We start from the raw sequence: 27,601 nt of genomic DNA on the forward strand, positions 1-27,601 counted from the left end.
GTTGTTCTTGAGTCATGAAAAAGTAGGCCAGGGAGACCAAAATATCCTTTGCAGGGGAACATGGCAAACTCCAGATACTTTTAGACTGTAGCCAGGAAAAATGGTGGGGTGAATGAAAAATGGCCTGAGAGATGCTCAAATGATAGCTAGGAAATGAGGCAAAGTCCATAAGGATTGTAGAGGAAACACTTATTCTACTTCTCCTTAAAAAATTTCTTCACCTTAACTGCCATTGCCTTTCCTGAAGGAGTGAGAGTTAATTGTCCTTATCCATGGATTTGTATCCTTAGATCAAGAATATTAAAAAAAAGATTGTATTGGGCACATACATGACATTTTCCTGTTTTTATTCCTTCATGTAGCATAGCAACTGTTTATGGGGAACTTATATTGTATAAGTTTGGCAAGGAATATAGAGACGGACTATTGTAAGTGTGTAGGTAGGGGTGAGTTCTATGCATTTCTATAATGGACTTGGCAATCTTCAGATTTGGGTATCCATGAGGAGTTCTGGAACAGATTCCGCATGAATAACAAGTTATAGCTGAGCATATCTTTATACTTCTAAGTTAATCTTTTAGAGTAGGAAGTATAATATTGTCTATCCACCTTTCAACCTGCCTCAATTCCCCCAAAGAATCATGGTGTAAGTCTGTAACTATTTGGGAGACCAAGGCAGGAAAATCACAAGCTCAGGGCAAGCCAGGGAACTTGATTATATTATTATTATTATTATTATTATTATTATTATTATTATTATTATTGTTTTTTTTGAGACAGGGTTTCTCTGTGTAGCTTTGGAGCCTATCCTGGCATTCGCTCTGGAGACCAGGCTGGCCTTGAACTCACAGAGATCCACCTGCCTCTGCCTCTCGAGTGCTGGGATTAAAGGCATGCGCCACCAGCGCCCGGCTATTATTTTTTTAATGTGTGTGTGTGTGTGTTACACATGTGTGGATTCTCACATGTGCCATGGGAGGGCATCAGATCTCCAGAAGCTACAGTTACAGGCAATTGTGAACCCATTGTGGGTGCTGGGAACTAAACTTATGTCCTCCGGAAGAAAACCAGTGCTCTTAGTCACTGAGCTATCTCTTCATCCCTTAGCCCAGGCAACTTAATAGATTCTCCACAAATTAAAACATAAAACGATGGCTGGCCATATATCTCAGAGGCGGAGAACTTGACTTCGCATGTGCAAGGCCCTAGATTTGATTCACAGTTTTACAAAGAAAACCAGAACAAAACCTCCCCCCAAAAGAAATGGCCAAGCATTATAAGGTAGAGATACTAAAACATTCCGTTAATATTGGGCCGTGACTTGTATGCAAACGTATCAGTACCTTGAGAATTACGGTCTTCTCATGCCGGGTGATGTTGACGCTGTGGGGCTGTCCATTGGCCACGTTCCTGTGATCTACATCGATATTGTACGGCTCTCTGCTTCCTCCCAGGTTGTACCGGATCTGCAAATTTCCTACGGGAGAAAAAGGAAAGAGGCTTAGTGCTTTTTCGCTGGATGCTTATTTCTGTGTCACCTCACTCACTCACTGCAGCTCTGGCTTCACAGAAACTCTGCCCCTTCCATGTCCACGGCTGCCATTCCAGTTTTGAATTTGGGTCCACTACCCAGAGGCTTAGAATAATAGTACCAGAATCACGCATGTTCATGTTTGCCCATGACAAAAACCACTGACCATTGTAATCAAGTTGAGGCAGCAGGTGGTGTAAATGTTCCGAGTGGAGACGGTGTTGGAAAATGAAGAATAAGGACAAATACCAAATAGTATGATGGAGACGCCTGCAAAATACTACATAAAATAAAAATTAAATCTGGAGTGCAGGGACTGTCTCGCTTCGTCAGTGAAGTATGACATTTGGCATATAAAGGAATCATGAGTCTTATTAAAAATAAACATAATTTGCAAAAGATAAGTGCATGGGATTTTGAATGGCCTCACGGAGACCAAAGAGACAAAGTAATGAATTATATTCAAGGTTCAGGATTAATCAAATGCAATTTAGGGACAAGATGGATATCCCAGGTGTCCTGAGCCCAGTGATAGCTAACTTTGTCTTTTCATTCTCTCTCTCTCTGCAAAATGACTATAATTTTTATTATTTATAATGTTACTTATAATTTATAAACATTAATGCTTTTTTTTCTCATTTTAAACTTAAATTGGTTTCGTACACTTAATAATACTTGACATCTCAAAGGTTAAAGATGGATCCAGCAATCTCTAGCAAGAGTTTGATTAACACGTCACCAGTGGATTCCTTGTTTTCGCTCATTTTTTTTTTTAAAGAACTGATGTTCTAGTTTTAAATTATAAGGTAAAAAATTACAGTAATCAACACTGCAAACTAAACAAAAGAAAAAGAAGGAAATAAGGAGCTAGCAAGGTGATCTGGCTGATAAGAGTATATACTATCTTGGGTGACTCATGACTACCTGTGTCTCTTACTCCAGGGAATCTGATGCCCTCTTCTGTATTTGGCAGGAATTACACTCACACATGCCCATACTCATCCCTACATATACACATAATTAAAAAATAAACCTTAAAAAATGACCTGAAACTAACTATAGAGAGTTAACTACTCTAACCATCTTGGCAGTTGCTGCTACAGGCCTTCCTCAAGCACACATTGAACACATAAATAAGTGTGACGATCAAAGTGTCACCCTTCCATACGTAGGCATCCTAGCACATGTCCCTTAAGATGGAAAGCTGTTTCCCTGGGGTTGAAATTTAGTATAATCAAGAATCAATTGCATCCTATTTTTGTTTTCTGAACAAAATTCAATAAACTACTATTTTTTGAGGGTCTTTTTTTTTTTTTTTGGTTTGTACCTTTGCTTTTTGTGTTGTTTTTTTTTTTTTTTTTTTTTGTTGTTGTTGTTTTCTAGACAGGGTTTCTCTGTGTAACCCTGGCTGTCCTGGAGCTTGTTCTGTAGACAAGGCTGTCCTCAAACTCAGAGATACGCCTGCCTCTGCCTCCCAAGTCCTTGGATTAAATGTGTGAGCCCAGTTTTATTTCTGAGTTTTTAATCCTCACATTTTATCTTAAATTTCTTTGCTATGGTATTTCTACCAAGAACTTATGATATTTGTCTTCTAAATGAATCTACAGTCCCAATTTCTTTTCCATCTCAGGCGCCACATAGATTCCATTAGAGGAGGTGGTCCACTCTCTATGGTCCAGTACCTTTCCCATTTACCATAGCCACAATTTCCCCATCTTCCAACTGGACCAACACTGCTCTTTCTAGGGCCTGAAGACCTCTGGAAGGGCAGTTAGCACAGATGTGTGCCATTTGTGCCTCCTCCTGAACATGAGAACTACCGAAGGCTTCCAGCATCAACTGCTTAGGTTTCCTCACGCATTTCCAGCTTCTTCATTGGCACAGCCCTTCACCATCCTTTATTCTGTGCCACACCTGCCTCCACTGCCATTGTTTTCTGTGTTTGGCTTTGTTTGAAGACACCAAATTTGTAATTCAGCCAAACTTCTACCTTGATCTGACTCTTTCCAACCTTCAACTCAATATTTCTGCTTGGACGACTCTTTGGCACCTTGGACATGGCGTTGAGTCTCTGTCTCAGCATTGGCTTATGTACTTTGGTGGATGGCCACTTATGTACTTTGGTGGATGGCCACTTCATGCTTCCAGTTATCTTTGCCAGAACTCTAGCTATTCCCTTTTCAATATTCATGCACTGTAGGAAATTCTTGGCTTGATCTTGAAGTCGGACCCTGAATCTTACCACATTTTACTCATTCCATTTCTGGCTGTAGAACGTTCTTCGCCTGGATGGTTGCGGTAGCCCCTTCCTGCTCTTACCTCAGCCTTCTCCTACACCAGTCTGGCCTTTGCCCCTCTCACTTCCATACAGTGGTCAGAGTGAATTTCAGCTCATAACATAGCAATGACTTCCTATTAGAATGAAAATCCCAGTCCGTATAGTAACTCCCTATGCCTTACACGAATGGCCACCTCTTTCCTGGTTCCCCTGTCACCTGTACAGTCAGCCTTCAAGCTGCTTTCCCAGAAGCCCAGCAAGTTTCTGTCTCCAGACTTTTACACTTGGGGTTGTTCTTTCTACAATGTTCTATCCCAGATTAGATAGCTGCATAGCTGAAACCCCCCCCCCCCAATTCAACTGTTTGCTCTTAGGCCATATGCCTAGTGATGATTCCCATGACTTCTTACTCCTTTTCCTTGGCTGTCTCCTCTGTTTCTGCCTTATACTCCACCCCCATGACGGTTCTCACCATACAATACATTCTAGATTCCATTTCATTCATTTGTCTGTCTTTTCTTGTTTTAGTGAGAGCTCCTTGAGAGCAAGTGTTTTCATTTCTGCTTCTTGGGACCTTATAACCTCTGTTTAGAACACCGCCTGTTTATTAGGTATTTGTTGAATATATATGTTTGTGAATGGCCTCCTCTGCTTTTGTGCTTTCTTTCAGTATTTTCTTTGCAAACCAGAGAGATCTTTTCAAGACATATAATTGATTATTTTAATGGTTCATTTAAAATCCTTCAATGCCTTTCAGTTGCTCAAAGAATGAAGGTTATGTTCCTAATGTCACTGTGGAGTCCTGTCCCCTGTGAGCTGTGCTTGATGCCATATTTGCAAATCATGACACTTTCCTTCTTGCATCCAAGCTATCTTGGGCCCCTCCTATTCTCCAGAAAATTCTATTCCCTTCCTACCTTAGAGCCTTGGAGGAAGCTGCTCCTTCCCAAGCTGTTCACTCTCTTCCCCCTAGTGTTTCTCTGCCTTCCCCTTTATCCTACTAGCAAAAGAAATAATCATTATTTGTATTTAAGGATATAATTAATCAGGAGCTTGGTAACATGCAGAAAAATCAAGTTGTCTTGGGTGGTGTGTGTGTGTGTGTGTGTGTGTGTGTGTGTGTGTGTGTGTGTGTTTATTTGCACAGGTGTGTCTAAGCATGTGAAGGACAGAGGTTGACACTTGAATGTCTTCTTTAGTGGTTTTTCATCTTAATTTTTGGAGCAGAGTCTCTCACTGAGTCTGGAGCTCACTTACTTGGCTACCTGGCTGACCAGCGAGAACTAGGATCCTCTCTTTGGTCCCTGCCTTCCTGGCACTGGGCTTACAGATACATGTTGTCAGGCCCAGCATGCACTGTCGGTCATACAGCATCCAGTTTAGACATTAGATATCTCAGATAAGCAGCTGTATATGTTCACTATTCATTTCCTTGGAACAAATATATCCAGTATCTATGCAAAGCACAGCTTCCTTCAATCCCCAAAGTGAGCTGTCTGTCAGACTACAGGTACAGAGTTGAATTCCAGCACTGACAACTGTCTCAGATCCCCACCATGGGTCAGGTGCTATGTGCAGATCTGGGGACACAGAGACAAGTGAAAGAAAGGTTGCTGCCTTTGTGGGCTGGCGGTCAGAGGAGCTGGCGATAATGCAAAGCCCTAACATGTCTCTCCTACTGTTCATCAATGGCTCTTTTATGTTTGCCACCTATATTAAGTTATCTTCATCTTTTTAATGGATTCCTTGGGCTTTGTAAATATGATTTAAAAGTCTAGTAAGTGTTTCACATAATATTAGCAGAAATGATTTGCTCCAAGAAAAAGGGATGAGCTGAAACTTTAAATGTATAGATAGTGACTATCTATAAACAATTATGGCAACATTCGAGTAACAACATTTAAATGATTCATTCATTCCTTTCAAATAATAGCAGAAGAGGACCACTGAGTGATGGTAGGGAGAATGTTAATATTTATCCATTAAAGTAAAGTATTATTCAAATAGGGAGACACTTCCCTTCTTTTATCTCATGTTCATCTCCCAAGTGAATTAAAGCCATTTTAAGGAATTGCTCTTTTATTGGCTGTAGCAAATCCCATGCTTAGCAGATTTACTATCTCCTGAACGTCACCACTGCCATCAGCAAGCACTTACAAGGCACCAACTGTAGGCAGGAAATGTAGTACTGGGGGCTTTGCATCTCCCTGGAAAGACAGGGCATATTTATAACCGAGTCAGATAACAATACATTAAGTGCCAAACAAATGAAACTGAAAATAAGTATAGTTGGAGTGTGAAGCCAGAAGTCATCAGAAGGAGGTGAGGGTGGTCAGCGCTCATAGCAGAAGGCACCTAGGCATACACTACAGAGGAAAGTGAGCATGAGAGCTGAGCACAGATGGTCCCAGACTCATTTTGAACTGACTTCTTGAAATTGTAGAACAAGAAATGGGAAGGCATAGATTGAATTGATAGACTCTGCCTAGAGTATCTACTAACCCTTATGCGGTGGTTTGAATGAGAATGACCCCCTAGGTTCATCTGTTTGAATATCTGGTCCTCAGTTGGTGGAATTGTTTGGGAAAGATTAGAAGGCTTGGGCCTTGCTGGAGGAGGCATGTTTGTTACTGAGGGGCGGTGGTGCTTTGAGCTGCCATTCCCAATGTGCTCTCTCTCTCTCTCTCTCTCTCTCTCTCTCTCTCTCTCTCTCTCTCTCTCTCTCTCTCCTTCCTGTTTGTGGATTGGGATATCAGCTCCAAGCTACTGCTCCATCACCCTGCTTGTTTCCATGATGGTGATGACAGACTCCTTTCCCTTGGGAACTGTAAGACACAAATAATCCTTTCTTTCTAAACCTTTGACTTAGTTGAGGTGATTTGTCACAGCAATAGAAAAGTAACTAAGACACCTGATCTTGCATGTATATGTTACAGAACTTTTAGACTCTGTACATTAAGTCATTGGAGGGGACGGCATTTTACAGATCAAGAAACACAAATAAAAGCTAATCACAGATAATCTGAGACAGTAGCAAAAGGGAGAATCAGAATTTGAATCCAGATAGGTCACCAGAAGACGAATGGATTTCAACTTGAAGGTTGTGGGATTCATCTCCCATGTTTTTAGTGTGTGTGTGTCACCAAATGATGCTTACTAGGGCTACAATACAATGTCTCTGCTGAGCATTTATCTTTAGAAGAGAAGGTTGCCCTGTCTAGGTGTGAAGGCCATAAGCCACTGAGGTAGAGAAAAGGAAGAAATCTGAATCGGACAAGGTAGCAGGGGTTTGACTCCCATCGTTCCTCAGCAGATGTACAAGAGGTGTGGCAGCTGGAGTATCTGGTAGAGGTGGGGCAGCTGTAGTATCTGGTGGAGGTGGGGCAGCTGGAGTGTCTGTGAGGGGGCTGCAAACACAACCCATCACTGACTCTGCGGCATTCCAGTGTGTTTACTTTCCATGGCGTCACAGTGTGGAAAACATCAGGAAGCCCGAGTTAGAAGAGTTTTATTTTGGAGAGCAGTAGAGGGAGCAAAGATCATGGGTAAATTCTATGGGACTCATTTGCCTGATGGTCCACAAGAACAGGGAAGGTCTACAATCAGTTGGGAATGGGAACACAGCCTCTGAGTGGCAGTGGTGGTGGCTGTTAGGACAAGGAGGTATCAGGGAGGCTGACTCTTGGAAATAATGAAAGAGCGTTTGATATCTGATGGAGCCAGGATATTTAGTTACAGCTTTTAAATGGTTTGTTTATTACCCCTCCCCCATACATTGGCATCTGTAAATGTGGTAGTTGGAAGGAAAGTGGTCCCCAAAGGGAGCTGGCGCTATTAGGAAGTGTGACTTTGTTGGAGTAGCTATGGCCTTGTTGGAGGAAGGGTGTTACTATGGGGCTGAGTTTCGAGGTGTCCTATGCTCAAGCTACATCTATCGGGAGTTCACTTCCTGCTGCCTGCAGATCAAGATGTAGGACTCTCAGCTGTTTCTCCAGCACCATGTCTGTCATGTTCCACCATGATGGTAATGGACAAAAAACTCTGAAACTGTAGACTCCTCCTTCCAATTAAATGTTTTTCTTTCTAAGAGTTGTGTTTCTTTACTGCAATAAAACCACTAACTGTTTCTTTCTTATCTGAATGCTTTCTTTGAACTTTTTTTTCCCACTATTTTGTTAAATTTCAGTTAACAAAAAGATGTGGTATTTGGAGCATGGGAAGATTACATTTTCCACAACACTTTAAGAATGGCTTTCCAAAGCCCACAAAGAAAGCATCTCGTTTTGATTTCCAAATACATGCAGCCTGTTTTGGGGGTGTCTGCCATGGAGAGCTCCCAGCCTGGATTCAGAACCTGCAGCCAGAGACCTCCCTCTTCCTCTCCACCAGCTGATCATGCAAAAGTCTTCATATTTCTGTACCCCAGCCTTTCCATCCATCTAGAGGAAAGGATGAGAATCATGTCTACCCCATAGAGTTGTGAAGCTCATCCGAATCAATGCCTCTAAAGCACTTAGGGAGCATGCTGTGCACAGGTGAGTGCCATTCACTGGCAACCATTACTGTAGAATCGATCAAATAAAGCTCTTTCACATGATAAATGCCCACACAGGAGCACCATGCATGTAATGTGGGCATAGGCAGTGTGCATGTGAATTACCACATATATAGCTTGGAAGCAAATTTTAGCATGGAAGTGACAGAGGAGCAGACAGCACAGTGTCCAGTGGTCCATGCTCATCAGATTCTTGACACTTTCAAGGTGACAGCCTTCTCTTTCGAGACATGAGAAGCCACAGGCTGTCTGCCCACCAGGAAGCTACACAAGGGAGAACATCAATGGATTAAAACACCCACTGAGCCTGATCCAGGCCAGTAATTGACTGAACTCCTGAAGCATGGGAGTTGAGTATTCTTCTCTCTTGAGCTCTTGCTTTCTGGTTTTACTTACTTGTTTATTTTTTATTAGAAAAGTGACATGTACTCAAAGTGAGCATCTGGCATGCACAGAATGGTGTCACTTGGGAGAAACAAATCATGCACCTCTAACCACAGTCTGTACTCACATTTTTGTGCTTCTGGTCTATTCATGTTTGCTTTATAGAGCTAAGCTGATATTACATATTTAAGGCTGTATCTCACCTCCTCTTAGTGTAGCCTTATATTATGTGAACTGCCTCTATGTCTTTAATTATTTTTCACAAACACTATTTAATAGACACATAATGGTCCATAAACCAACGGTTCTCTTTTATATTACTTTACTGAAGAGGACCTTCTATGTTCTTTTCAGTTTCTATTTTCATAAGCAATACTATGATGAATATATTCTTGCTATAGACTCTGATTTTGGGCTTTTTCATTAATAAATTCTAAAAGGGGGGAAACTCTGGGGCTCTGGGACACATAATTTTCTTTCATCTTTTTAAAAAACTTACAGCATATTGCCCAGAGAGTGTATTTGAAAATTCACTATTTTCCCAAATATGTAACTCCATTGTGGTAATATTTTGGCTCTCCTGGAAGAAAATCTTGTTCTGTAAGATGTGCCAACACTTGAATGTCTATTCAAGAGTGACAATAGATGGCTAATAGGAGGGAAAGCCTCTCTATTTTCAACTCACACACTTCATATGAAGTGAGTCAAGAGATACCTTCCTTCATACACCTCAAATACTTGTATTTATAAAAGCAATCTTCTTCAAACATTGATAGATACAGCTTTTAGAGAGAGAGGAAATAGAATACTCCATGTGCAGCATGCTTATTTTTCTAATTCTGGCCTAGTAAGACACATATAGAGAGCTGTTGAATGTCAAAGCACTTGCATATTCTCACTTGGATCCTTTGACTTAGTGTACAGAAGGTTGTGAAGATAGGTCTGACAGGCCTTTCAACAGCCAATCATAGGGCAGTAGGGGCCACTTTCCTACTCCTCTTTGCTGGACTACAGTGTTCCAGTGGATTCTGGATGAGGGGCAGACATTGTACCCACTGATGAGTAAGCGTGTTTCAATGGATAGGTGCAAACTCTAGGTTGCACAACTAGCCCTACTTAAACATAGTGGCCATAAAACAAAAAGACAGGAATATGGGAGAGGGGTTGTAGAGATGAAGTGGGGAGGGCTGATAAAGGGGTGAGAGGAAGATAAAAGAGGTATGAGTACTCGGAATATACTATTTATGTGTGAAATTTTCAAAGGATAGATTTAATAAAGAATTTAAAATGATGGCTGCAAAAGACAGGAAGATGGCTCAGCGGGCCAAGCACTAGCTATCCAAGTGAGAGGACCCAAGTCTGGATTCTCAGGACCCATGGAAGGTTGGATCCAGAAGCTTATGTCTGCAATTCCAGCATGGTGATAGTGAGACAGGAGGCGGAGACAGGAGAACCCTGGGGATGTCTTGGGGAACTCTTGGGATCTCTCATCAGGCATATGCAGTGTGAACAATAAGAGACCCTGTCTCCAAGAAGAGGCAAGGTGAGGACTACCCCTGAGGCTGTCTTCTGACCTTTACAGATGTGCACACCTGTATTAAATATTCCAAACTCCAATCTGAAAAAGAGGCTTATGTACTTTAAGACTAACTAGACTTGCAGGGATTCACAACTGAAAACATCCCGACCTCCCAGTAACTCTCTTTCCAATGATCTATTTGTGAGTATAAAAGTCAGGGAGACTTTAGAGATGGAAATATTTCTTGTTTTCTACTTTCATTGAGAGTTCCTACATTCCACCGGGATCTATTGATACATTATCGAACATCAGGACAATTCATTCATTAGTCTGTGATTAATTTCACTGCTCCAGAGCATGCCACTATTTAGCACAGTAGCAAAATCATCAACCAAGAGCAATTCTGACTCTTAACATGTTCGGTCTGACTACCGTTTGAAGGTAGAAGGTCATGCATGCTTGTCCTTACCTGTGGGCTTGACCAGCACAGCTAGGAAGTCAGTGGTGAAGGAGCTGACGTAGAGCAGAATGCAGGGGGCCTTGGTGGTGCTGAAGCCGAAGTGGATGAGCTCCTGGGCCAGGTCTGGAGACAAGGGCTGCTGGTCTGCAGAATTCTCGGTCCTAGCAGTGACCACTGGTGCCTGGAAGTTATAGCGCAGCCACATGCCCTCCTCAAAAAAGGCACCAACGTCTGTTAAGAAAGAAAAGACAAATTCGAAAAAAATGATGAGAGAGAGATCTGAGTTCTATGCTAGCTATGCTTTGAATTTGGGTTGAATGGCTGCCATAAAAAGAAATATGGCATGTAGCAGAGCCAGGAAGCCTGTAAACTAAAAAAAAATAGTAATAAAGAAACTTAACATGGAGGTGCATGTCTATAATCTCAGCCTCAGAAAGTTGAGGCAGGAAGAGTTCCTGTTCAAGGCCAGCCTGGGCTACATAGCAAGGCATTGCCTGGAAATATCACAAGGGATATAAGTCAAGGACTAGTATCATATTAACAAAATAAATAATATATAATACCCATTGACTTTCTGGCTGAAGCGACTACTTAAAATAAAGGCAGAGTTATAACACAAACTTTTAAAAAAAGCCCAAAGAAAAATGTTCCTTGTGAGTGGATTTGATTTGGCTATCCAAATAGCAAAGCCCTGATGAGCTCTAAGACTCAGGAAGCTCTAAGATAGGATGTTATAGAGACCTGATTTCAAGTTCAGCTCTGTGGTTCCTGACCTGCCTAACTAGAAGTTCTTAACCAACCTCTGTCAGCTGCAGCATTTTGTCTTGGAAGCAGGGTAATCAGTACTCAATGGTACCTATTAGTGTTTCCATCCTTATTACTAAGAAATTACTAGAAAGATCCCTGGCTCTCCCGGAGTCAGTTCTTCCCACAGTCTAATCAGAGCTAATTGCCTTGTAATCACTTCCTGGCAGGCAAGTCCTCCTGTGGATCCCCACTGTCTGCTAACACCATCTTGAAATCACCAGCAGAAGTCACATGGGGCCTGAGACACCCTTGGGCTTCACTGCCACTGCTTCTGGGCTCTCTTCATACCACACCCCCAAAGTATTTCTCAAATGTCATCTTCGATGCACCCTATTGTTCCTGCAACACCGGACAGCCATCTATATCAACACCGTGCAGAACATATGTTATAAAACACTACTCCATGCTGTGATTAACAGGACATGACAAGTTTTTAAAAAACTATTTTTGTTTTCTCAGACAGGATGCTCTCAAACTTGCTTGCTGTCTCAGCCTCCCAAGTGCTAAGATTACAAGCCTGTATCACCACACACCATAGTTTTCATTACATATTTGTTATTTATTTTGTGTGTGTGTGGCAGGTGCATCTTATATGCCTCAGTACATATGTGGAGATTAGAGGACTAGGTTTTTTCCTTCTACCTTGTGGGCCCTAGGACAGAACTCAGGTCATTGGGGCTGTCGGCAAGCACCTTTACCTACTGAGCAATCTTGCCGGCGCTAGCACTTTAGTTTTTAGTGACATGCTTTCATCTGGGAACTCTGGCATTTATTATCGCTGAAGAAGTAATTACAGAAGAGTGGAGTCAGATACCCTGGAGAGACTTTCAGTGTCACCAAATGCACTAACTTGGGTCACTGACTTGAAACTCTCTATTTCCTTTTTTTGTGAACTGGGTCCCGGTGGGTGGCTGTGAGGATTAAATAGCTATGTATGGGTGACACAGTGCCTGGCTCCTGGAAATGTGAGTTCTTAGTAAGAATGAGCTCAATGTAGTTTCAAGACTGCCTACTACTGTCTGTTATGGGTGGCTGATGCCACTCCAGTGTCAGCCCACAGGGGGCACTGTTACAAATTTCACTGATTCTCACTCAACTGCGAAGATCCCAGTTGACTCTAGACTCTCACCACAGGAAGAACTATTTCTTTTTCCTGGCCTTTTTGCCACAAGGACATTTGTAAATGTGTGTGTTTGGTGGTATAAATGGCATTGTCAAGGTGATGGGAGGTGTACTTAGGACATCTAGTAGACATAAAAGGATAGCAATGTAGAGTACATCTTACAGTTAAGGATTGTCTGGTCAAAATACCAAAGGTATCCTTATTTGAAGACCCATGGCTGAATATTTTATTCATGCTAACTGCTACATGCCTACAGGGATGCAAAGATGAGTAAATGCAGCCCCTGTCCCAGGGACCTTCTTGCATGACAATGTGGTATGTGTGGGAAGAGACACTTCCATCCTCAGCACAACACGGTGAGTGTTGCACTGTTTATGGAAGGTATGAGGGGAGGGCCTCACCTTACTGATTGGGTTAGTAGGTCACTTCTCCAGCAAACAGCTATTGAGCACTGACTATATACCAGGGATGGTGTTGGATACTGAAATTTCAATCTTTTCTCTTAAGGAGCTCTTGATCTTGAGGAAGATTTGCACAATCAGGCAAGTAGGAATGCACAAGGTGCATAGCTCCAGGCTGGGTTCCAGGATCAGGTAACACAGGGTCCCTGGAACACAGTGACAGCTGCTCTGTGTCTAGGGCCAAGGACAGTGATGCTTGATTCCAAAGAACCAGAGACAATAACTATGTAAAGATGGGATCATGAAGCTTCCAGAATGGACAGCACTGTGAAGAACTTGGAGTGGCCAGAGAGCCTGCAGGACAAAGCATCATACCTACCCATTACAATCCACACACTCTTTATATATTTGTGGTTCCCCTGAGGTTCCAGAGGCTTCCATTCTGTTTCAGGATGGGTGCTGGAGTACAAGGAGATATCTCCACCCTCTGGAGTTAAGAATCTCTAGAACAGATAGCTGATCCTAGGACAGGCCTCTGGAATCATGTTTAACAGACAGGGGAAAGCAGGACATGCTGCCTGGAACAAATACCCCAAGAGGTTCTCTTTGCATAGAGAGCTTTGTCAGAGAATGGGGCTGGGGGTGGGGGAGGCAGCATCCTTTGAGAATAGGCTTTGGTCTATGAGAGAGAAGGGGACAATATGGTAAGATAGGCGGGAGAGAGGAGCAGAATTTATAGCATTCAAGCAAATCAGAGGCAGGCTGGAGAGGAGGCTATGCCGCTAAGACAGACATAACAGGTTTTTGCAATTCAAGGCTGAGGAGTTGGGAGGGAGGGTAGGGGTAGCAGAGGCCAGTCACACAGGGAAAACCACTGTGACCATCAACCTATAGATACAGCAATCCCTTTGAAAAACTTGAGCTTTTATGTGCCGAGATCTTCCCAAGCATCCTTTCCCCAGAGCTAGGACATGACATTTCTCTGATCACCTCCTTTAGAACCCATCACCTCCTTAGAACCCCAGTCTGGGGTTCAGAATGGAACTCAGAGGTTCTGACTAAGTGGGCCCAGACAGTCAGCACTTACAATAGGCTCCCATGTGACATGCACACAGCACTTAAGATCCGTGAGGTAGAAGGTGAGTCTGGAAGGTACTGGATGGAGCAGGTAACTGAGCAATCCCTGCCTCAGTGATGTTACACATGCATCCTCTAACCCAGAGACAGCATTTCCATATCAGATCACGAAAGGAAAGCCAGAAATCTAAAGACCTTACATAAACAATCCAAAAACGTGCCTCAGAGAATTGTTTTGTATATTTTAGAGTCATCATTTAAAAGCTTTATGGATTCATATCAGCTCTGGAGGAAGGAACAAACCAGGCTTAAATGTGTTACCCTGAAACCACATCATAAAGCCACTGTTAGACGGAGGCCCCAGAGCAATGTAAATCATTTCAGGTTCCAAGTGGCAGATTAACTGCTGTCATTTTAATGTTTCAGATTGGTTTAAGAAAATGCCAAATCGGGATACATTATTATCTCTTAAGTAATATCTCCATTCCTTCTGAATGAATAACTAGAAGAATCCTAATTTAACAATGCCCAAATAACACCATTTCCTTCATTAAACCATCCAAAAGCATTTAGAATGCTTAGTTCAAGCCTCCTCTCTCTCTCTCTCTCTCTCTCTCTCTCTCTCTCTCTCTCTCTCTCTCTCTCTCTCTCTGTGTGTGTGTGTGTGTGTGTGTGTGTGTGTGTGTGTCAGTGTGGGTATGTTCATGCTGTGGTAGGCTTGTATAGGTCAGAAGTCAATATTGGGTGTCTGTCCATGCCTTCTACTTTGCTTGAGACAGGGTTTTTTGTTCATTGATGCATGTGTTAGGCTGGCCAGCCTGTGAGCTTTAGCTCATTATTTTTCCTCTGCTTCCTAACTCCTGCTAGGACCATGCTGGGGATTAGAGAATTATATGTCTTACTGTATTTGGCTCCTACATAAGTTCTGAGGATCTGAACTCAAGTTAACATACTTGCATGGCAAAGGCTTTATCCACTGAGTCATCTCTTTAGCCATGATTCCAATTTTTATACTAATAAGAAATTAGTATTCATTTTTGATAGAAATGTGGCCAAATTTAGATCTAAGTATTGTTTTATATGTATGTTATGAATTATAGTTTTTGATTTATATCACATTTCTCAAAACTCAAATACATTACACTCCCTAGGATGATTCCAGAGCTGAAAGATTCCAGGAATCATCAAATAGACAGATGACTTCATTTTATTTGTTGGTCTTCAACACAGTACATGTTGTGGTTTGAAAGAAAAATGACTCCCCAAAGGGAGTGTCACTATTAGAAGGTGTGTCCTTGTTGGAGGAAGCGTGCCACTGTGGGGGCAGGCTTTGAGGCCTCTTTTTTCTCAAGATTCCCTCAGTGTGACAGCTAGTTGACTTCCTGATGCCTCTGAGCCAGATGTAAGGATTGTCAGCTCCAGCCCGCATGCTGTCATGCTCCCTGCCATGATGATAACTGACTGAATCTCTGAAATTGTAAGCAAGCCATTCCAATTAAATGTTTCCTTTATAAGTGTTGCTGTGGCCATGGTGTCTCTTCACAGCAATGAAAACCCTAAGACAGTCCACATGTAAATTATGCTTGATGCAGGAAAAGAAATTTTCAGTTTTTGAAAATCTACAAATCATTTATATTAGAATAATACCATAAGGAGATTCATCCCTAGTGTAAAAGCAAATCCCCAAGGCTTGCAGTATGTGTAAGAGGGAAGCCCACACTCCCCAAACAGCTACCCCTCAATAATTAAATTACTTCTCATTTTTTCTTCTCCAACTTTAATAATTGCATTCCCCTTGCTTTTTCACTTAGGGTATGTTTTGTAACCTATATTTCAAAGATTGACAAGATTCTTTTGTTCTCTAATATACCTGAGGGGCCAGAATTGAAAACTCCCAATTCACAAATGGGCTCTTTTCTAAAAGTTTATTTTTAAAGTCAGTAACTTGCAACTTGAAAGTATTTCCTTGTAGGAGTGAGGAGTTGAGTGGTGCTGGGTTTGCAGGAGAGTGTACCAGTGCTGAGATGCTTGGGAAGAGTAATAAAAGATAATTGAAGAGTGCCACTGTGTATTGGTAATTAAAACAGAAAAGCATCAACCTAAGATGAGAAGGTTTGTTTTTCATCTGAACTCTGGAGAACAGAGTCCACAAGGATTTCATCTAAAGCATCCTTCGGAGTGTTGGCCAAGGAAGAATGATAGGCTCTGGGGGAGGGGAAGCCCTCCCTATAGGAAGCCCTGCCTCTGCCTATTCCCATGGTATAAATACTGCTGTCTCCTTTGATTTCAAAGCTGCCTTCATGACATCACTAAATAAGGAGTCGAGAATAAGGTTTCCAGACTATTCAAGATGTTTCTAGCCCATGAGATTTTTGTCTCCTTCCTACTCATTTTGGGGGCTGAGGATTCAACCCAGGGCCTTTAACCCCGGTCCTCCTGGTCCATGATTTCTATCAACACACAGTCACTGACCCAGCCTTCCAAGCAAACTGCTTATTGAGCTCCAGAGGTACTGGCACCCACCTTTCACATTTGCTTTTTCCTTCTGGCACCCCAAACCCTCTTTTAAACCTCGGTCCCAAATACCCTGGAATCTGGAAGCTCTGTAAAACTTCTGTTCAAATCTAGGAGGAACTCCTGGGAAGCAAGGTCTGCAGTTGGAAGGCGGTGGGCCTGAGCAGTGGCCTCAGGGTCCTCAGCCCTTTCCAGGCTGAGAGCCACTGCCCGTGATGCTCACTCTCATTATCTGCTTTGCAATTAGCCATCTAGTTAAAAACTCTGGTGAATTTCAGGAGCCCTGTTCCTAGAGCCCTGGGGCATTTTCCCTGTTCACTGACCCACTGCACTGGCTTCTTTCTTTTTGGGCAATTTGCACATGAAAGCTCTGTCTAAACTCCCTAGGCTCTGCTATCCTGAATCACAACCAGTTTCTCTCCTGGCTTTACACTGGTAAAATCTGCTTTATTTCCCCAAGCATGCCACTCAATTTCCCTCCTGAGTGTTTTTTATTATGTTTGTTTGATGCGTCCCTCAATTTCTTATAAACTTTTTAGAGTAAGAACATTGGACATGGGATGGGCTAATGCTTACCTCTGTTTGCTCTGTGTCCCTAAGTGGATATATATCTCTTTTAACCAATTTCCCACCAATCTCTAAAGGACTGGTCACTTCCAGGTCAGTTTCTACAGAATAAGTTTTATGAATCTGTCCAAAGAAGGAAAATGCCAAAGAAAAATCTCTCAAGTTGAACCTTGAACGGTTCACTCTCCCTGTGACACTCAAGTACCAACCACATTACTTTAAACACATCAGTGAGCTGTGACTTAGCTGTGTAAGAGCCAGGGTGTCTTCTTGATAGAAATTTAATAGCAACAGCACCAAACAATTCTAATAAGTGTATTCTACAGGAAGACAGTCTGCATCTTGAATCTCCAAGGTCATGCTTCTGTAGCTTTGTTGGTACCTGTTATTGGTGTCTCGAGCCCTTACCAGGTTTTGACCGGGGAGGAATGACAAATTCAGTGAGTTGGTTTTGAGTATATAAGTTTTATTTCACACTTATGACAAAGTAGCACACAAGCATAAGCAAACAATCCTAAGAACCACAGACAATAGGCTCATAGCAGGGGAGTACCTCTCCTACAGCAGCCCGAAGGTTCAGGCTTGAGACTTCTGTTCCTCTGGATTCAGGCTGTTGAGTCTCCTGAAGGCCTGGTATCTGGTTCAGAACAGGCAGCACTCAGCTTGATGGACTAGTTGTTTCAGGTTAGCAGAGAGCCCCAGTACATAGAGTCATGGTACACTCTAAAGTTGCCAGTTCTGAGCTGGTCCTATAAGTTGTGCTAATCACACTTTGCCACACTCCACACATTCTCTCTCTTATCTACAATGGCTGAGTAGTGGGCCTATGCTCCCTTTCTTTTAATCTTTCTTCAGCCAGTCCTTTGCCTGCCTGGTTACAAGGCTCCTTACAATTAGTATACTCAGTGATCAAGCTGAATCAAGGCTTTGCTGCAGAAAACCTCACTGGACACATCTAATCAGGGATTTGTGAGGATCTATGAGGCAGCACTCATAAGATGTAGGCTTCAGCCTTTGTCTTGGCTCCAATTAGCTGCATGACCATGGTCAGGCAATCATTTAATTGCTGTTGGCTTTAAGTCATTTTCATCCTAAAGATACTGTCCCTTGAACCTATAGCTACCTCTGGTTAGAATGGAGTCTTTCTCACTTACTCTTTGGAATATTAAGATAGTGTATTGTCTCAGAGATTAAGCAGGGAATAAATTGTTAAATTAATAACTGAAGGCAACTGAAATTTAACTGGGGCTGGGATAGGAGAAACATTCGAGAGAGAGCAGTGCGCATGGCAAAGGCCTCAGGAAGGGACAGGCATTGAGGACCAGCCCAGAGAAAGCCAGGGCAGCTAAAGAGTAGGGCAGGTTGATGGAAATGGGGCTGGGGAGAACAGCTGGCATTTTTAGGAGTTGGAACTTAAGAGAGAAAGTAAAGGGTTCAAGGAAGGGTCCAAAGCAAAGGAAGCATAAGTCACTGGAAAGGTCAGTGTCCTGGGAAGAGTCACTTATTCCTAAAGCCCAGTACTTGGAGACTAAGCCCTGAGGATTACTGTGAATTTGAGGTCAGCCTGGGCAACATATGAGTTCCAGCTTAAAATGAGTTACACAGCAAGACCACTGTTCTTTCTTTTTTAAAAAATTTAAATGAGAAACAAGCTTGCTTTACATGTCAATCCCAGTTCTCTCTCCTTCCCCTCCTCCCCTGCCCCCCACTAACCTCCTCTCCCATTCCCTTTCTGCTCCCCAGGGAGGGTGAGGCCTTCCATGGGGGATCTTCAAAGTCTGTCCCATCCTTTAGGTTAGGGCCTAGATCCTCCCCTGTGTGTCTAGGCTGAGGGAGTTTCCCTCTATTTGGAATGGGCTCCCAAAGTCCATTCTTTTGCTAGGGATAAATACTGATCTACTACCAGAGGCCCCATAGATTGCCTAGGCCTCCTCACTGACGCCCACATTCAGGGGGTCTGGATCAGTCCTATGTTGGTTTCCCGGCTATCAAAGACCACTTTTCAAAAACTACCAACCAATCAAACCAAACCAAAACAAACAATCCATTGTATCTGACTGCATTTTGGTGAATGGGCTGAAGAAAAGGGGCAAGGATATGACAGACCACTGCATAGGACAGAAAAAAAAAATCAGTGATGGCTCAGATTAACAATAAAGAGGGCGATGTTTCATTGTTTCTTGTTAAGAATGAGGGAGATGCAGCTGGGGAGAAGGCTCAGGGGCTAAAGCGCTTGCTGTGTAAGTGTGAGGACCTGGACCTGAACCCCCGGAACCCATATAAAAAGCTACTCACAGAAAAAAATAGAAAGGTCTTGTGGGTATAGGGATATGTTGGTATTCTTTCAGTTTAGCACAGGTTGGGTTTTGTTTCTGAGTCAGGGAACTGCGGATATCAAAAAGGTCAGGGCTATAATTGTTATAAGTGGTACTGAATGCCAGGAGCATAGGTGGATTCTTTTAGGGGAAGTGTGTTTCCAGTGAGAAGAGAGAGAGGTTTAAAATATCCCCAGGAGTCCACACTGTTAAGGCAGGAAAGAAGAAACAGAGCTTGTAGAAGAGGCAGGGCGAGGAAGGAAGAGGAGAGATAAGAGGTCATCTAGAACTCAGGCTTCATGAGGTCATCACAAGAGGGGATTTTCTAGGAAGAAGAACTGGGAAAAAGATTAGAATGCTGTTCAGGGATCCACCCTATTTCCATCAGAGAAAAAGTTCTAGAAGCCTTCTCTCCTCTGCATTTTCCCTGTCTAAGGCAATGCTCTAATCTGCCTCCTTTGGTTGAGGTTATATCACCTTGGCTGGGATCATTGTGGGCCTCTCAGATACCAAACGGAAAGGGCCATGTCTACCCTGGGACACTCTTTGGTTGTCCTTTGGCATTTTCTGGAAGACTTTTCCTTGTCAGTCCACAGTCTGTCTTCAGTTTATTGTGACAATGGCTGTACTCTGAAATCTTCCTTGCAGCCTTCTGTCTTACTTTAAACCCACACCTTGTCTCCATTGCTTCAAACCTGTAATCTCAATTTATAGATCAGAGGTCAGCATCTCCTACCTTAGGGCAGAGCTCAATATCATCTCCTACAAGACACTTCTCTGCTTTTTCTAGTTTGGTGAATGACACCTGGGTGGTCACTCAAAGGCTGAAGTCCCAGGTCACCCTGAGCTCAGGACCATCTCTGGAATTTATTTCTTCTTTGCTGTCTCTTGGTAGTGAGTCTGGTTCAGGTACTCTGGTCTCACCTGGACAATTCTAATGACTTCTTGAGGGGTGCCCTACTTCCTGTGACCTACTTTGCACATTCTACACTTCTGTTTTTAAAAAGCTTTTAATTTACTCTTTGTGGCTTCCACACCGTGCATCTATATCCCATTCATCTCCCTGTTCATTATTATCTGCCCTCTGCCCTTGCAACACTCCCCAAACAAAATAAAATAAAATTTAAGAAAAAAAGAAAGAGAGAGAGGAAAAAAGAAAAAGAAAAAATCCTATTGTGGAAAGCTGTAGTGTGATAGAGTGAGTCCCACAGTGTACCCTTTAGTCCATGCTTTGTTTTTTTTCCTTATTCTTTTTTTTATTTGAATTAGAAACAGGATTGTTTTACATGTCAATCCCAGTTCCTTCTCCCCCCTCCTCCTCTACAAACCCCCCAACTAAAACCCTACCTATCACATGTCCTTTCTGCTCCCCCTGGATGGTGAGGGCTTCCATAGGGGTCATCAGAGTCTCATATCCTTTGGGATAGGGCCTAGGCCCACCTGCGTGTGTCTTGGCTCTATATGGAATGGGCTCCCAAAGTCCACACCTATGCTAGGGATAAGTACTAAACAACTACAGGAGGTCCCATAGATTTTGGAGGTTTCCTCACTGAAACCCATGTTCCTGGGATCTGGATCAGTCCCATGCTGGTTTCCCAGCTATCAGTCTGGGGACCAAGAGTTCCCCGATGTTCAGGTCAGCTTTTTCTGTGGGTTTCACCAGCCTGGTCTGGACCGCTTTGCTCTTCACTTGTCCTTCTCTGCATCTGGATTCCAGTTCAGTCCGGTGATTAGTTGTGGGTGTCAGATTCTACTTCCACCAGCTGCTGGATGAGGGCTATCAGGTGGCATATAAGTCAGTCATCAATCTCATTATCAGGGGAGGGCATTTAAGGTAGCCTCTCCTCTGTTGCTTAGATTGTTAGCTGGTGTCATCTTTGTAGCTCTCCAGACATTTCCCTAGTGCCTGAATTCTCTGTAACCCTAAAATATCCTCTATTATGGTATCTCCATTCTTGTTCTCTTCAATTCTTCCCCCGACTCAACCTTTCTGCTCCCTCACATCCTCCTCACCCCTCCTCTTCTCCCCTTCTCATTCTCCTAGCTCCCTCCCCCTAGTCCATGTATCTTTACTTGCAAGTGTTCATTGCAGAGAGCCATTAGTCTGGTTTGAGGCCTCTGGTTTCTGCTTCACTATTAATATTGGGACTTCACTGGGACTCCTCTTGGATACCCTGTTGTTGCCCTGTGTCATGGAGATGGGTCTGCAGGACTGGCCCCTTCACATGCTCCAACATTTCATAGATGGGGAGGATACTGGGATGGGCCAACTCATAGCTCTGGTTTTGAGGTCTGGGTGGCTGCTGAGTTGGTCTGTCCACCATCTGTCTCTCATCCTCGCCATGCGGGTGAGCTCTCCAGCATTGCCCCAGCTCGCTCACCTTATGCATCAAGGAGTAAGGGGAAGGACTGGTTCTCCTTCCATACCCTCAGAGCTGGCTCACCTACAACTGTATCAGGGGGCCAGGTCTGCTGTGTTGCCCAGGTGAGATGGGTGGGTTACTCTCCTGAGTGCTGCAGCTGGTGAGGGGCGGGGCCAGCTTCCCCATTCTCATGACCTCAGGGCCAGTGGCTCTCTTACCTGACACAGGCAGTGAGGGATGAGGCCTGGGGTCTCTTTTCCTCGCCCATGCTGCCATAAGGCAGATGAGGGTCAGTGCCAGATCTCCCAAGCTCATGTTCTTGGGGCCACTTACCTGCAGCCCTGCCAGCAGGGTCAGCCCTACCACAGGTGTTTTCTTTGGTATCTTCCTGTGCAGTTTAGGGGTTGTGGGCGTTGCCATACCTGTTCTACATATTTTTCGTTCCTAAGCTGAAAATTGATTTCTCTCTTTAGAATTTTACATACTGGTGAGAAGTGTTGTCACTAATAGCATATAAGGTAAGAAGTATTAAAGTTAATGATTTCGTTATACCTCTAAAACGTTTATTGAGGTTTTTGTGGGCCTGCTTTGTGCTGCATGCTGGCTCTATTTCCTGAATGACTAGAGGCTCTTTCTACCTTCTTTCCCCAGATTTGAACCTCCTCAGCCTCCACAATTATTCTGTCTACACTTTGAATGTGTGCAAGTCACATGAGCTACTTGAGCTCCCCATTTCTTCTTCCTTTCAGTCTTCTACTTGCTGGGATAGTGTCTTGTTTACTCCTTGATTCAGCATAAGACCTGTCTCCTTCCCAAAGTGCTCCATGCAGTGGAAAGAGCTCCTCCTTTGGTGTTCCCAGCATCATGTCTAACCTAATCTGTATTTAATTTAGGAAGTATTTCATGCAATTATACTATCTGTAAGTTGGCTCACAGTCATGATGAAAGCAAATATGAAGTGGAGTTTTCCCTAAAGGAGCTCAGGGTTCGTTGGGAGATGAGCATGGTATGAGGTCTCCAGTCACAGAGAAGGGAGGAATAAACAGCAGGAGAGGAGGACGGCTCAGTCTGTGGGCAGCTGTGGCAACATCCCAAGGCTTCACTAGGAAAGTGATGGCAGTTTCTGCAATCAGGTGGGCATTGCCAGGATGGGAATAGCATGTAAAGAAGCATGGGGGAGTGCAAACGATAAGGGTTCAGAGTGTGAGCAAACACTGGAGCTGCAAACAGACAGAAAGCATCTGGTGTGAACTCCCAGAATTCTGAGTCAGTTGGTCTAGGGAGGCCAAATTTGACTAGTCTTCATGGCAACCTACTGTGCAGTCTGGGCTGGAAACTGCAGCTTTAGTTGGCTGGACAGGATTGGATATTTTAGGAAGTGCTGTGGAAAAATAAAATCAACCTCACGAAAGCTTTTACAATCTCTTAGTTTAAATGTAAAACTTCTGACTACTGGTTTTTATTCATTGTATGTGTGTGCCCATGTGAGTGTATGTGCACCATGTGTAGGGATTGTAAGTCTCCCAGGAACTGCAGTTACAGGTGGGTGTGAGCAGCCTATGTGGGTGCTGGGAATCAAACCTGTGTCGTGCTCTTTATATTATCAAATATATTGTATATAATATTAGAAAGAGGCAAAGTATGACAAAATGTTAAAAGTTAACCATGGAGCCATCTTTCTAGCCACTTAGTTTTAAAATTTTTTGGAAGAACAATATGTATCGAAATTCCTTCTAACACAGAATTGTTGTCAGAATAAGACAAACAAATCCTACATCCTCCAAATCCAGATGCTCAAATTTCCTGCCCGCCTTTTCCTCCCCCTCATATCCTTTCCTCTGCTTTCTTGTTTTCGTTTGTGTGGTGTTAGGAATGGAACCTGGGGCCTGGAATACAGTGGACAACTGTTCTTATCACTGAGCTCTGCTCTCAGCCCTTAGATTCCTTAACTTTTAACATTTTGTCATACTTTCCCTCTTTCTAATATTATATACTATATATTTGATAATATAAATATTTAATTTTAACTATTTAAAATATGTTCATATTTACAGAACATAATACTTAAGCACTCAGAATTAAAATAATATTAACTTCAATATTATACATAATTTTTCATAATATTCTTGAATAATCTAAGAACAAGTTGGAATCAGAAGAATCAAGGCTAACACACTTGTCATTTTTAGAAAAATATATGCAAATAAAAATATTTTCATGCATACATAATTTTGAAAACCATTTTTAGAATATATACATATATAGTATATATACATATATATATGTATATATATATATATATATATATATCACACAAACACTCACTATGCACGCATGCACAAATAAATAAATAGGCAACATAGAGGTTCTGCTAGGGTCCTTTACTTAGGACTCTGACTTCTTACTAGGTGTAAGTATATGAAGAGAAAACCTGCTTTGTAATCTCAGCCAGCCTCCGGCCTCCAGCACACACTCAGTAAATATTGCTGAGTTGAACCAAGTGAAATTTGAATTTTTTATCAAAACAGTGTTTTCTTAAATTTGTTGGTACACACCGACTTTCCACAGTGGAGTATTTTCATTTGCATTCCCTTTGCAAAGCGGCCTTCCGGGGAGCTCTGCCAGTCCATCAAGTCATGCATCGTTCACTAAAAAGGAGTCTATTCAGGAAAATGTTCTATGATGATTGTACAGTGGTAGACTCAAAGGAATTAAAAGTTCAGATTAACAGATGTTTTCACCTCTGCCATGTCTCTCCTTTGTTGGCTTGTTTAGATGGAACTTAAAAGCGAGGTTGGTCTGCTCCTAAAACAAGTAAAATTGTCTCCGATCTGGTGCCTCTGCCTAATTTTACCTTTGCACTGCTAACTTCACGGTTTACCACGAAGCTGCTGCTTTTAGGAATTATTTATTAATTTGTAGACTATTTAACGAGATCACTTGTGTCTGCTTCATACGCCAGGTATTTGGGTCCTTTCTGTTAATATGTAGATTACAGCCTGTGTGCTCTATGTCAGTGGTTCCTAACCTTCCTAATGCTGTGACCTTTTCCTCATGCTGAGATCCCCCAAACATAAACTTATTTTTGTTGTTACTTTATAACTATAATTCTGCTACTGCTATGAGTTGTAAAGTAAATACCTGATATGCTGATGGTCTTAGGTGACCCCTGTGAAAGGATCATCTGACTCCCAGGTTGAGAACTACTGCTTTATGCTTGATGCAGAACACTCCGTGTTTTATTTCTTTCTTAGCTGATTTGCCTGAGTCAAACAGAATTGTTGAGCAGCGTGTTTACCCTGCTTCTGTGACAAAATAACCTGACAAAAACAACTTAAGGGGAAACTAAAGAATACAGCTCATCACTGTGGGGAAGTTACTGTGACAGGAGCAGGAAGTCGTGAGTCACACTGTGTCTACCTCAAGAGATACCTCAGAAAGCGATGAATGTCTGTGCTCAGTTTGCTTCCTACTTTGTATTCAGTCCCTGGGCTCAGCCCGTGGACCAGTATGGCACACATTTAGGGTAGATCTTCCCACATCAGACAATCTCTTGCAGACACGCCCAGTGATTTGTTTCCAAGGTGATTATGAGTCTCATAAAGATGACAATACAAATTAACCAGCACACTCATTATCTTCCTTAGCATGCTGTTTTGTCTCTATTTTGTTGATATTATTGTTTACGCATTTTGATCTGGCCCGTCTTCCAACAAACTATCCTCAAACTGTCTGTCATTTCTGGGGGACATGCCTCATCTCTACAGGCAGCTTCACAAAGACAGTCGTAGTGACAACCTCACCCTTTGCATGGGGAATGGATTTAAGGACGCAGTTTTGGTGGCTATGCGATTTGAAGAAACTCTCTAGACCTGTTCTCTTGAATAGACGTATTTTTGTGCTATCAGCACTCCACCACATGAAACTCAAGAGGCTGTTCATTTCTCACTTATCAGGGCTCTCACTAGGTGATGAGATCTTTGTAAAAATGATATTTCCTGAGAGCTCCTTTTGATGCCAGGAGTTTGAGAAGAGGACAGTCCTGAGGACACTGGGCTCTGCCTTCCGGGTGTTGTCCTTATCCTGAGATAGCACACTCCAGTGCCGGCCTTCCTTTCTGGTTGTTGTTGACTCTCCTAACTTTGTTTTGTGTTGGTTATTCTTGTTTGAGATAAATTAAAAGTGTAACACAGGGGGCTGGAGAGATGGCTCAGAGGTTAAGAGCACTGACTGCTCTTCCAGAGGTCCTGAGTTCAATTCCCAGCAACCACATGGTGGCTCACAACCATCTATAATAAGATCTGGTGCCCTCTTCAGGCCTGCAGGCATACATGCAGGCATAACATTGTATACATAATAAATAAAAATCTTAAAAAAAAACCAACTTAAAAAAGTATAATTCAACTAAAGGCTTTTCTCATTTTAAGCTACAGTATCATATATGTCTGCTAAAGACCAGAAGCTCCTTGAATTGATACATGAAGTTTCATTCAGCTTGCATCTTCATAGCCCAAGAAAAATCCTGGCACATACTAAAATAAATCAAGATGTTATGGATCTTGGTATAGTGATGCACACCTTTAGCCCAGCACTTGAGAGGCAGAGGCAGGCGGGTCTCTATGAGTGAGGCTGTCCTGATCCACATAGTGAGTTCCAGGACAGACAAAGCTGTATAGTATGATCCTGTCCTGGAAAAATCAAAACCAAAACCAAAAAAACCAAAAGAAGAAAGATATAATGGGATATCAGCATGTTTCGTGGAAAAATAAATTCAGGATTATGAATTACCCAGAGTTCCTGAAAATGAGACTGTCAAGGAAATTATTACGTTTTGCCTTTGGTGGAAGAAGGAGAAAAGGAAGTGAAATGTGAAGAGAGGAAAAAAGGAAATGAAGACAACGACTTGGGCCACTTTGTCTCTGTGTCCTTGCGCATGACCTGGGCAATTGGGCTTTTGGAGCCCCTGACACAGTGAGATGCCTCTTGCCATCTTTATGTATGACGTGTGTGTAATTTATCTTGGAAAATGAATATCACAGGGTGTTGGGTTTCAGCCAGATGCTATTTTATTTCTGCCACACTGAAAACAATGTTTTTTTTTTAAAGTGAGGAGGCAGCTTCAATTATGAAGCCAACAACAAAAGAATGTACTTTAATATTTCTTTCTATTAGGGTTTCCCCTACTTTAGAGTTTTCTTTTTGTATCATATCTATGGAAAAAGAATAGATGAATTCATAATTATGTGAAATAAATTTATTCTTCTGTGAGAGAAATTAAACAAACACTTGCAAAAGGCTTTCTATGTGTATCTATAACTCTCTCCTCTGACATAAAATTAATCTCAAAATGATTCTCTAGGAAATGTGTGATTTCCAGATAGTATGTATAGATGCAGGGGCATATATTCTCCCTCCCTGAACTTATATGTATTCTCTCTCTCTCTCTCTCTCTCTCTCTCTCTCTCTCTCTCTCTCTCTCTCTCTCTCTCTTTGGGACAGCTCCAAGTGGCTTTCCAGGAAGCCTTTGTTGTTTAGAGAGTTTGCTCTCTGACCTGTCCTTTGACATCATGGAAACTGCCGATCAAAAGCAATTTCTGGGTAAAGGCAGGGAAAGTCTGCATGACATGCCATATGACTGGCTAAGTCTTCGCAGGGCAGCTGCATTCTAGATGAGAGAAAGTATTCTTTGGAAGCCCTTGCTGTTTCC

At 42.5% G+C, this 27,601-nt stretch overlaps 1 protein-coding gene across 1 annotated transcript in view; it reads right to left on the bottom strand.

Moving 5' to 3' along the window:
* Cntnap2 (contactin associated protein 2) overlaps positions 1–27,601 on the bottom strand; it is a 1,481,094-nt gene that overhangs the window by 154,481 nt on the left and 1,299,012 nt on the right. The window contains exons 19-20 of the mRNA XM_035451404.1: positions 10,737–10,958; positions 1,344–1,477 (exon numbers count right to left, since the gene is read on the bottom strand). Coding sequence (XP_035307295.1) covers positions 1,344–1,477; positions 10,737–10,958 — 356 coding nt within the window. The remainder of the gene's footprint in view (positions 1–1,343; positions 1,478–10,736; positions 10,959–27,601) is intronic.

Source organism: Cricetulus griseus (assembly GCF_003668045.3).
Source record: "Cricetulus griseus strain 17A/GY chromosome 1 unlocalized genomic scaffold, alternate assembly CriGri-PICRH-1.0 chr1_0, whole genome shotgun sequence".
NCBI lineage: Eukaryota > Metazoa > Chordata > Mammalia > Rodentia > Cricetidae > Cricetulus > Cricetulus griseus.